Source organism: Bidens hawaiensis, unplaced genomic scaffold, assembly GCF_021521415.1.
Source record: "Bidens hawaiensis isolate Kalapana, Puna unplaced genomic scaffold, B.hawaiensis_p1.1 tig00001412_1, whole genome shotgun sequence".
NCBI classification, from domain to species: Eukaryota; Viridiplantae; Streptophyta; class Magnoliopsida; order Asterales; family Asteraceae; genus Bidens; species Bidens hawaiensis.
The window spans coordinates 3,164,207-3,177,085 of NW_027491079.1; the positions used below are offsets into that span (position 1 = coordinate 3,164,207).

The 12,879-nt window shown below is 34.3% G+C and overlaps 1 protein-coding gene across 1 annotated transcript; it reads left to right on the forward strand.

The window, feature by feature from the left end:
• The first annotated feature begins 1,966 nt into the window (after positions 1 to 1,966).
• Positions 1,967 to 3,448, forward strand: LOC143575298 (putative indole-3-pyruvate monooxygenase YUCCA10). Its single transcript, XM_077059708.1, has 4 exons — positions 1,967 to 2,274; positions 2,362 to 2,653; positions 2,763 to 2,800; positions 3,286 to 3,448. The coding sequence occupies exons 1-4, from the start codon at positions 1,967 to 1,969 to the stop codon at positions 3,446 to 3,448; spliced, it is 801 nt and encodes a 266-aa protein (XP_076915823.1).
• The last annotated feature ends 9,431 nt before the right edge of the window (positions 3,449 to 12,879 follow it).

The following is a 12,879-nucleotide window of genomic DNA, read 5'->3' on the forward strand; positions in this document are numbered from 1 at the left end:
GACCGATTGACTAAGTCTGCTCATTTCATCCCGATCAGCGAAAAGTTCTCAATTGACTAGCTCGCTCAGATTTATGTTCAGCTCATCGTTTTTCTTCGTGGTGTACGTTTGCGTATCATTTCAGAACGTGATAGCCGTTTTATTTCGCATCTCTGGGCATCACTTCAAACCGTGCTGGGAACTGGATTGGATCTTAGCACAGCCTATCATCCTTAAACCGATGGGCAATCTAAGCGAACGATTCAAACACTTGAAGACATGCTTAGGTCATGTGTCATGGACTTTGGTGGTAACTGGGATTCTCATCTTCTCTTGAATCAGTTTTCATACAACAATTTTCACACGAGTATCGTATGGCTCCATTTGAAACACTTTATGGTCGTAAATGTCATTCTCCCATCTATTGGAATGAAATTGGTGAAATCCAAATCACTGGCCCGGAACTTGTTCAAGAGACTACTGATCGAATTGCTTAAATTCGACAACATCTCTTAGCCACTCGCAGCCGTCAAAGAGTTACACTGATAACCGACGACGACCTCTAGAGTTTAATGTCGGCGACTGTGTTCTTCTCAAGGTATCCCCTTAGAAAGGTGTCGTTCGTTTAGGGAAGAAAGGCAAACTATCTCCTCGATTTGGTGGACCTTTCAAAATTCTCGAATGTGTTGGTAGCGTAGCTTATACTCTCGAGCTTCCACAAGAACTTTTGAATATTCATCCGACTTTTCATGTTTCCAATCTTAAGAAATGTCTAGCTGAGGGAAATCTCCACCTTTCACTCAATAAGGTGCGTATCGATGTAAAGATGCACTTCATTGAGATACCGGTGGAAATCATGGATCGCAAGGACAAGGAAACCAAACGTAATCGTATACCTTTGGTAAAGGTTCGTTGGGAATCCAAGTGTGACGCTGAATTCCCTTGGGAACGGGAAGATCAAATGCGAACGAAGTATCCTCATCTTTTTTATACGGATTCTTCTACTTAATTTCGGGACAAAATTTTCAAAAGTAGGGAATGTTGTGAAATCTGTCAATTTGGAATCGTATTTGTATTTGGATTCGTTGAACCGACCCGTTGTATCGTTTCGATGTATTGTATTATTATTTAATTATTAATAAAATATTCCCGACTATTGAAGTTCATCGTTCGTTCATTTTATATTATTATTATTGTTCATTTAATGTAAACCGGAGTTTAAAGTTTTGAATGTTTAAACAATCCGCAAACTTTACGGGTTTAATTTGAAATTTATCCAAGGTTATCAATTCTATTTCATTTATAAATCATTCAAAGTTCAAGGTTCATTTGTAAATTTAGTTTACTTTTGATTTTAATATAATATCAAAGTGGAAGGGCCAATAGTGTAAATATAATTCAAAATATATTATTTAATTAAAACCCAACCCCAGCCCACCCATTTGCCAGGTTTTCCGTCCACCATATTCTGGTACCGACCGATCTCGGTCTTGAAACTCGCAATTTATTTGCCGGTACCGGTACCGGTCCCGGTCCTGATACCAAAACTCAAAACTTTGGCACCGATTTGGTACCGACGGTTCCAAATCGGTACCGGTACCATACCGGTACCAACCAGTATCCGTACTGAATTTGCTCATCCCTAGTACAATGTATACTTTGGTTTATCATAAATTAAATGTAAAATCTCTAAAATTTATAATGTAACATACTTTAGTCAACAAAGTATGAGCAAATTAAAGATAGACTTCAATGTAAGGAAACAAATTAACTAAAAAGTAATTTATGTAAAATAAATACATTAATTAGCACAATACGAACACAGATTATAGTCAAATATATAAATTCTCAAAGTCTGTTTCCAATAAAGATGGAATAACGCGGTGAATAAGAACTAGTAGTATTTTGAATTTTAAGCGCGAAGAGACATTAGACAGTTAAAGAAAAAAATTAATTTTTTTTAGAATTTGTAACTTTTATATAAAGGATGTGCACACAGTGGATAATCTATAACCATATACTTTGTGATACAAAAATCATATCAAAGAGTCAAAGAAAAAAGGAACAAGAAACTATTGTTCTGATAGTAGGAGCTGGACCTGCTGGTATTGCAACGTCAGCGTGCCTCATTCTTCTTTCTATCCCAAATATTGTTCTTGAAAGGGAAGATTGTTATGCGTGTTTATGGCAAAAGAAAGCTTATGATCGTTTGAAGCTTCACTTGGCTAAAAACTTTTGTCAACTCCCTCATATGGCATTTCTGTTGTCTGTGCCAACATTTGTACCCAAAAACATGTTTGTTCAATACTTGCAAAACTACGTTTATCATTTCAACGTAGACCCATTGTACTAACGTAGTGTTGAGAGTAAATGGTATGATAGGACTGCACAAAAATGGGTGGTTACCGCCAAAAATAGGGTTTTGGGTTTGGTCGAGGAGTATGTAGGTGAGTTTCTTGTGGTGGCAACAAGTGAAAATAGCGAAGCCGTTATTCCTAACATTTATGGTTTAGACAACTTCAAGGGGTTAGTCATTCACCCTAGTGAGTATGAAAATGGAAACAAATTTGGAGACGAAAAAGTGCTTGTTGTTGGTGCTGGAAATTCGAGCATGGAAATTGCATACGATTTATGTAATTGGGGTGCTCAAACTTCAATTGTTATTCGTAGCCCGGTAAGCATATTAACAATCTCCCACGTGACGTTTGAATTTGAACAAGCGCGTTAAATTAAGATTATTTGGTATATTAATTTTAATATTTAATTTTTGTTTATTGTAATAGAAACATGTGCTTACCAAGGAGTTAGGGCAACTTGGAATGTATTTATTAAAATATATCCCGTGCACTTTCGTAGATAAGACGGTTTTAGCTTTGAACAAGTTTTTTTATGGAGATCATTACATATATGGAATACAAAGGCCATGTAAAGGGTCATTTTGGCTTAAAAAAGATATAGGCGGTCACCTGTCATTGACATTGGGACAGTTTCAAAGATAAAATCAGGAGCAATTGAGGTAAGCATCCTTATTATGTTTTAACATCAAGTAACGTTTAAACAACTTTTGACGGTTGTGTTTTTTTTATCTTTCTTTAAGGTTATGCCGACAATTAAAAATATATACAAGATGATCATATCAAATTTACAAGTGGTCAAGAGAGACAATATGATGCCATCGTCTTTTCTACTGGCGTAAAAAGCACCGTGTGCAAATGGCTTAAGGTAACAAAAAGTTACTACATTGTGTATCATAAGTAACATCTTGTTTTGTGTTTCTTTTAATCTTTAACTATTTTTTTTATCTAGGATGATGGGGTCGAGGCTCTTTAACGAAAAAGGAATGCCAAAGCATAAAAGTCCATATCATTGGAAAGGAGAGCATGGTCTTTATTGTGTTGGATTTGCGAGTGCTGGATTATTTGGTATCTCAAATGACGCTAAGAACATTGCTAATGACATTTTCCATTAGTTCGTGGGACTAATTAAGATTGTATCAAGAAAACGTGGGTTTGAATGTTGTCGTTTACTAGATGTACTATGTACAATGATTTTGCAATCCAAATGAGTATTTCTTTTCAATAACAACTTTATAATAGTTTATATCATTACATATTTTTAAAATTTGCGTTGATAATAAATTTATTACCATGTTTACATATGTGGATATCATCACTTTAATTGAATACCTTTTAAGCGAATTTTTATTTGAATGAATAATCATTTATATTAGCGACAAACATATTTACTTTACAAATTCAAAATGTACTTTTAGAGAAATTTTATAAATACATGTAAAAATAAATTCTCCAAAAATCAAACTGAAACACACACATCCTACTCTACATCTTTGTCTTTGACAAGTCTTGAACCATCGTCACTTTATGTGATGAAAACTTTAGTTAAGGTGATTTCATTTTACTTTTCAAACTATGAAAGACCATTTAATAAAACAATTGGATTACCTTCTGGTGACGCGACTTGTAATAGATCAACATCCGTCCAGTTTATATGAAAATAACTAAATTTTAGTTATGTAACGCTCGGAAAAATCGTTAATCGGCTTGATCATTTATATAATTTTGTTTAAAAGGCGAGGTTTCATCTTTCTATATTAGGAGCCTTGTAATACGTTTTAAAAGTCCGTTTATCCATCCTTTTGATCAAGACATCAACTCTTATTCCTTGAAGGCCAGTTTAGTATGTAACACCCGCTAATTTTCGTTTGACGGCATGCACATTGTAGAGTTTGTATACTAATCGGGATCGATCTGGCATTCTTCAGGGACCTCCTAGCCATTCTTGTAAGTCATATTAATTATCTTTCGGTCCAAAGTTTTACTTTTTACAAGTTTGAGGGCCTAGGTGTAACATTTTATTGTAATAAACCCTAACCTTGTCTACCTCCCTCCTATGTACGATCGGCAGCAAGAGAGAGCAGCCCCACCATGGGTTTTTTTTTTTTTTTTTTTTCCAGCCATTCTATGGAGCCAAACTTCAATTCAAGGTTAGTATTACATCAAGGATTGTCTTTTTCACCATTAAAACCTTTTGTTGAACCCTAGAGATGTCATAAACATGTTAGCGTTTGAGTTTTGATTATAACAGTTGCTGACAAATTCGTACTCGTTTATTATTTGGTCAGTAACACGATGAAAATTGATTCTTTTTGATCTATTCGTACTTCCATGATGTTCTACAGAAAGGTATAATTTGTAATTTTTGGACGAGATTTGAAGGGTTTTTATGATTTTATAAAAACGTGCGTCAAAGCTGATGCAGGGAGTCAGATTCTGGTCTGTCTTCTCGACATCATAACTCTTTTTTGACAAGTCCAAATTTGTTGGTTCCACTTCTGGAACTTCATATTTTGAGTTATAATTACAACCCAATTGGAATCGTTTAATTTGGTTTGGTAATGATTTTTAAACAAATAAAACCGTTTTGCTGCGCATTGAAATAGCTGCATGTACGTTTCTGTGTTGGAAGAATTTTTATGATTTTTGTGGGCATTGTAAAAATATAAAAAAATATTTTTAGAAACATAAGACATTTATAAAACTCTGGTAAAAATTTCATAATTTATTTCTATGATTTTCCTATGAATTAAAATACATCTTTGCATGCTAAAATCTGCATAATAGACTCGTGATTGATCGAAACCTTCGTTTTAGGCTTAACCGGTGGCTGTCCAATTGTGTTCTTTTCGGGGCTGTTTAAAGTGAGGATATTGCTCTGTCATCTTCCTAGGTATGTCATATGTATCATACTTTAGTATCGTGAGCAATTAAGCTCGTTTGGTCAGTCAAGTGTCGATAGATTGAAAACTAGGATTTCGGTTGTCTAGTTTGTTGATTGTTGCGTTTAGCGCGTTGTTTGAGGGGATTAACAGCCAATTTAGATTTTGTAGCCTCGGTATGTTATACGGGCTGTGAAAAACTTAATTTTATGTTAATGGGGCTGAATTGGTCGTCGGTTTCTTAAACGGGTCGGTACAACGCAAGTTCGCGTTTAATAGGTAGTTTGTGCGTTGTTCAAGCGAATTACCGACCCATTCAACTCGTCTAGTGTCGTGTGGACTTGTTTTCTGTAATTATAATAAATTTTGTCCACACGGGGCTGATTTGGTTGCTAAGTACATAAACCGCTCGTTAAAGCGCATATTCGATACAATTAACAACTTCCGGGTGTAGTTTGGAAATCCATTGTCCCCGGAATTAACTAAAGGTGGCTATGGTAAATACAAGGCCTCAGAGGCTGATGTAATTGGAATTGGTATGGATGAGGCTTTAGGTCAATCAAATCATGTTAGAACGCCTCGTAGGATAAACGAGTCAGTACGGTTTAGTTAGTAATCTTTGTGTGTAATCCGACAGGATTGTGATTTGTGGATTTGCTTAGAGGTCCCCTGACTCATTGGTATTTGCGTGACTCGTGTCAGGTGAGTTCATGATGCCCCTTTTTAATATTTTTACGTTTTGGGCTAGCATACACACCCTATTACAATTTTACCCGATTTTACTCGTTACAACTATTTGGATGGTATTACATAGCCTTATTCGTATTTGTGCATTTATGAAACTATGTGTGAATTATATTCTATGCCTTAGGATATTTTAGACTCGTTTATGGTCATATATTACTTAAGGTTATATATATTACTTATGGTGTAGGCTCGAGGATACTATTACGCCTAGTATTAATTCCTAGATTATCCATTATTTATGGATTACACGTGATGATATTTCTTAGTTGATTAATCGATTAAGATGTTTGTAAGTGTGTATTTGGATGTGTATGTTTTGATAAACTGTGACCAGGCCAAATATATTACTAGAGGAGGACCCGGGGTGAGGAGGCCCATGTTGCATATTTATGTCCCGACGGGTCAAATATATTACTTGAGTCCTTGACTTCGTATCTCGTTACCTGGGGTGAGGAGGCCCGCCGTCCTACTAAACCGTGATCGGGTCAAATATATTACTTGGGGAAGAACCGCGGTGAGGAGGCCCGTATCACGTGTTTAGATTTGTTAAATCGTGATCGAGTTAAATATATTACTTAGGGAAAGACCCGAGGTGAGGAGGCTCGTGTTGCATGATTTTTTTTTGTCAAACCGTAAACCGAGTCAAATATATTACTCGAGAAGACTCGTGGTGAGTAGGATCGTGTTACGTGATTTTTGTTTTGTTAAACCGTAACCGGGTCAAATATATTACTTGGGGAAGACCCGGGGTCTTGAGGCCCGTGTTGCGTGTTTGACTAAGAAAAATTATTTATTATTTTATTTACTTATGATTTGACCAAGTAAAGTTATTTATTTATTTACTTATGATTCTCTCCTACATTTTTATATTTATTAATTTCAATTGATTTATGGATGTCAATTACAAAAACATGAACTCACTCAGCTTTAGCTGACTTTATGTGTATGTTAGATTGATTTTCAGGTTGAGAAGCAGGGAGCTATCGCTTGGACGTGCTCGAGACTACTCGGACGGTTGAAGACATTTTTAGTCGAGGACTTCAAATAAAACAAACGATTTATTTGTATTTAATTTTGGGCACATGTCCCTGGTTTTGGGGTTTTTGATACTTATTAATTTCCGTTGTTTATTACTCTGACTGGTTTTATTAAAATGAATTGCTTTGGTTTTAAATTTTTGTGAATTTTGGATATGATTATCAACTGTAGGATTTCCATGATTCGGGGTCTTACAAGTAATTGCTATATTTTTTAATTAGTTATATTACTAAACTAAACATCATCAAAACATAAATTTATTAATTAAATACTAATCAAAAGAACCGTTGGAACGTTGGATTTTGTGTACTTGGTCAAATTGATCGTTAGTTTAACAAAAAAAGTTAAATATTATCAATCTTTTGCAAATGAGGAACAATTAAAGTATGGGTATTACCTCGTTGATGGTATTTACAACCAATAGGCGATACTTGTTCAAGATTTTACGTCTCCAATTGAAGATAAAAAAAATAATTTACTATGAATAGACAAGAAAAGCTATTGAAATAGTTTTTGAGTTCTAAAGAAAAAAAATCATTTGGTGGCGAACTATCATGTCACATGACCAGAATCGGCAATCACTGATCAACAAAGACTTCAAATATCAATAACCGTAAGGTACACAGAAACCTTCGTCATTAGTTGGTCGAGCATCTGTGGGCTAGAAACCCGATGGTATTGTATTAGATTGGTATTATTTGTTAGTTGTACTATTTTTATTTAAATGTATTATTTTTTATTAATATTAGTTTACAAATTTAGAAAGAAAAAATATGAAATAAAAATGAAAAATTGCTGAAGCCTCTACTCACCTAAACCACAAGTGAGGTGGTTTTATCCAATGCCCATTCAAAGCTTCATGAAACAATATTAGAGGATGAATCGTGTGCGCCATATCAGCAATGGATAGGCTATTATAGGTCATTTCACATTTATGTTCAAATTTAACAAGTTAAGGGACTTTTATACGCAAAAGTTGAGTTAATCGACTTTTGTGTGCACAAACAGAAAGTTTGGTTGGTTTTTTGTGGTATTATCCCTAAAATTAATTAATAAAACTAGAGATGACTCGACTTAAAACCTAGACTTAATTCAGATGATGCCTAACAACCACCTAGGCTAGAATCCCTAATGCATCAATTATCAAATGGTTAGAAAATGCTAAGTTATGGAAACGGGATCTTAAAGTATTCACTTAATGGAAAACTGAACAGGGCCCTCGACCCTTCTCAAGGAGACGCCTATGTGATGTGTTGCAAAACACACGTATTTTCCACACATTTTATCTACATATTATATTATATTTTATGTGTTTTTACTTGATTTATATATGTTTTACATAGTTTTAATAATCATGTAGGGTTTGGGTTACAAGGAAGAGAAACCGGGACTTTTCGAGGAGCTTACGAGCATTATACGCATACGATTCCAAGACAAGGCTCAAAGCCCGACCCATATGCATCATGGAGGCCCAAGTCTTACATTATACTTATAATATAAAAAAAAATAAAACCTAGCAGCCAAGGGGGGAGCTGCCGATCGCAAGCTGAGCAGGGAAGAAAAGAAAAAAAGTTTTGTGGAGCTAGGGTTGGAGCTTGTCGCGGCTAGGGAAGGAAGAAGACACAAGAACCAAGCCTCGGGATCATTCACCACTGTTTTTCACAGCCGAGAGCAGCCCCAGAACATCTCGTATCCTTACATCTTTTTCATTGTTCATACACTTTTAGTGTCTTGCTTAATTGTTGAATTGTTTTGCAATTGCTTAAGAGATTGAATTATTTATGAGTAGAATTAATTGTTGGATGATTATTATGATGATTGGTATGAGTTATATAATGTTTTTATTGAATGCTAGCTACTGTCCAATTATGATTCTCGGCTAAACTTGTTAGTTCTACCTAGGAATGATGTTAATTGTTAGTGTTTGATGAGTTTTATGGATTGTTTGATTGATGACCTTGAATTTTTATTGTAAAGTTTGATTTAGACATGAAATAGGTTGTGTTTAAGGGCTGGAAATTTTGGTGATTCATTGCATAAACCCCGTGTGTCGGTTAATTAGTTTTGTGTTGATTGATCGGTGCATTGTTTGATTCTAGACTTTATGTTTAGGGTTTGTTTGCAGTAGTTACAACCGTAGGGTTTTGTTGCATGATTTATTGGATTAAGTACAGTGGTTAGACACCTTCTTTGAGACCGAGAGGTGATAGGAAGTTAGGGTTGTCTCATTGCCTTTGCATGCTAGAATAAGAATTGCGCGAGAGCGAGTTTGTTTATGGTCAGGTTTAGGTGTTTTGAGCGACTAGTTGATCTATTTTAGTTTAAGTTGAATTGTTCCTTTATCCTTGGTTGTGTAGTATTCATTGCCATTAGGGTCGAGAGTTGGTGAGACCGAGAGGTAATCCATCATCAGAACACGTTAGCAATTGTTTTCTGGTTTGGTCGTTTTAGCCGATTTTGAGTAGTTAGGGTTTATTGAGTGAGACCGAGAGGTGATCCAGTGAGCCCGAGCGATCCTTAGTCATGTCATCTTTAGGGACCGGTGTCTTGATATCATTCAATCCATCAGCTTGTTAGGCCTACAGTTTGATTCGGACCTAGGTAGACGTTTTTCTCCATCCTAAGTTAACACAGTTAGTTCCCCCTTAAGTTTTCTATTTTTGGTAAGTTTTGTCAGTCAGTTAGGTTAGTTCAGTTAAGTAATAAAAAATCAAAAATCAATTAATTATTATTCTAAGGTAGGTCTTGTCTAGGGTTAGTAATCGTTAGCGTCTTACGTGTCCACGTGTTCGATACTCGGACTTCCTAGGTCTATACTACTTGAGATCGGTACACTTGCCGGTTGTGTGTGGTTTTAGGATTTTCGTTTTAATATTAAAGCTTAGTTGTGAGGGTCATTCTTTTAAGCATATCCGACGCACATCACTATAGAACCCTAATGAGCTATTAAAATTATCAGTTTTAATTAAACTCGCTCACGGTCATTGATTTATTTTATGACAGGTACCTCTACAAGAAATCCTACCTTATTGTGCGAAAATCAAAGTAGTTTAGTGAACTCACTCCAGTAGATAGACAAAACTGATAAATCAAACCTAAACGGACTCCTTACAAAGAAATAAATCTTGCAACTTAACCAACCAAGATCTATCACATAATAATCACCATATAACCATTTAGATTAGCAGCACGCTTAGGTCTACTTGATTTATTATTACTTTTCTAATGGTTTTATTGCAAATCAACCACAAATTGGTCAAAGTTAAAGTAGATGACCTAACAAAATCCTAATATATAAAACAATCACCAAGGACTTGGTGGAACAATAAAACTCGTCAAAAAATCCTAAACATGCATATGCATCGAATGAAAATCAAGAAACCTCTTACTTAATCATAAGCCATAAACAAAAACATAATCCAAACAAAAATCAAGCGTCAACACAAATTCATCATAAGCCTAGACGGTCTAAAGAGTTTAGCCAACAATCATACTCGAGAACAAACCAAAATAAATAATTTCAAATAATAAATTCATGACGAAAACAATAAATTCAAACCTGAAAATAATATTGTTTCGTTGAACCCACATGCTCTTCTCTTTCTCTCTGTGTTTAGTATGTGATGAGTTCTGCCTCCTCTTTGTCTTGCGTACCTCCATGGCTACTCAGCTTAAAGAAAATAATATTAATCCATCTTTTTCTTTCTCTTGCGTAGGGTCCTTTTATACTATAGGAGTGACCTCTTTTTAATCTTTTCTATCTTGCAGCCCAAGTCAACCATTTTGTTGCCGACATGGAGTTTTCGTCAACCATTCTGTGGCCCAAGTTATTTTGCAATCCAATTATATGAGAGTTGATCACTTGTAAACCCCATAAGATTTTTGTGTCATTTGTCAATTTTGTTTCGTATTTGTATTTGTATTTGGATTCATTAAGCCGACCCGTTGTGTCATTTCGATGTATTGTATTATTATTTTTTATATTAATAAAATATTCCCGACAATTAAATTTCATCGTTCGTTCGTTTTATAATGAAACCTGGAATTTAAAGTTTTAAATGTTTAAACAATCCGCAAACTTTACGGGTTTAATTCGAAATTTGTCCAAGTTTATTAATTCTATTTCATTTATAAATCATTCAAAGTTCAAGGTTCAATTTGTAAATTTAGTTTAATTTTGATTTTAACGTAATATCAAAGTGGAAGGGTCAATAGTGTAAATATAATTCAAAATATATTAGCCCACCCCTTTTCCTGGTTTTCCGTCTACCATATTCCAGTCGTCGGTAAACGGCGCTGGCGAGCCCAATCTGCCGTAAACCATGCTCTCTAACCCATTTAAATTGTAATATGACCTTGGACTATAACAGCAATCAATAATATACGATTATAATACGCTATAACAGCGTAATATTAACGAAGAAAATCAGCCAAACCCAATAATGGCAATTAACGAGCCTACGCTCCAATAATTAGTATAAACACGATCCTTACGTTTATCTAAACTTGCTCATAATCTCTAAACTCTGTAATTTACTCTCTGAAATCGTATTTTGTTCATTAAAGATCGATTCCTTCGAGTTCTTGTTCTCCATCAAAGCAACATCATTCTAGGTAAATTGTATATTAGTTTGAAGCGATTAATAATACCCCTAACTTAGATTAAACGAACATGGAACCATTTGATCAATTAGAATCTATGGTTTGATTAGGGAAAATGATGATCATAAACATGCTTTTATATTTTTTTGTTCTGTGATATAAACAAAGCAAACAACTGGACTAGTGGTTACACTCTTGGTGTGCTAAGTAGCAGACCGGGGTTAGAACCCGGGTCAATACAATTAATTTTTGTTATTTTTTAAACCTTTTTCTATATATATATTATAAAACCAAATAAATCATAATAAATCAAATAAAATTATTTTTAAACTAAATAAAATTTTTATAAATTAAGTATAAATTAAATTTTATCATTTCCCATCTAAAAACCAAACTTTCATATTCGTTAATCCATTAATATTAATTCGTTCGTTAAGTTTAAGCCGTTTAACTTTAATTCATTCGTTTTAATCCGTTAACTATAAAATCTGTTAGTTCTTCGCTAACCGTAATCCGTTTGTTAGTCTATAATTTGTTAATCGTAATCCGTTTGTTAGTTTATAATTCTTTAATCTCAATCTGTTAACTTTAAATTCGTTAGCTTTTAATTCGTTAACTTTAATTCAATAACATAGTTACAATTTTTCGAGATAAAATTCTCATTTAAAATCCATACATTGTAATATCGAAACTCTCATATTAGTGTTAAAATTATAATATTGAAATAATATAAACCATTAAAATTACCGTTAAGACTTAGTATAATATTAAAATAATCCATGCCTTAAAATAATAAAAGTTAAATAAAATAATATATATTCCAAATAAAATTAGACAATAATTAACTTTAATAATCCCGTTATTAGTTTTTAAATTTTCATATTTATTTTTTATTTATAGTTCGTGCGGATCGTTCGTTTCGATTCCTTTGACGCACTTCGGTTTTATCTTTATTCTCTCTTCAATTTCTAAAGTGAGTTTCTCACACCCCTTTTTAAACGTTTTTACATTTTGGGGGTAGTATGTATATCCTACTCAAACAGTTACTTAGTATGCTTTATTCAAACTATAATTCGCATTATGTACTTGTGTGTTTATTTGCTTACTTGCGTTGTACGTTTATCCAAGTACGTTGGTTGTTACCAACTTGAAAGGACCTTGCTTGCGTTGTGCGATTATCCGAGTACGTTGGTTGTCCCCAACTGGAAAGGACCTTGCTTGCGTTGTGCGTTTAACCGAGTATGTTGGTTGTTACCAACTTGAAAGGACCCTGCTTG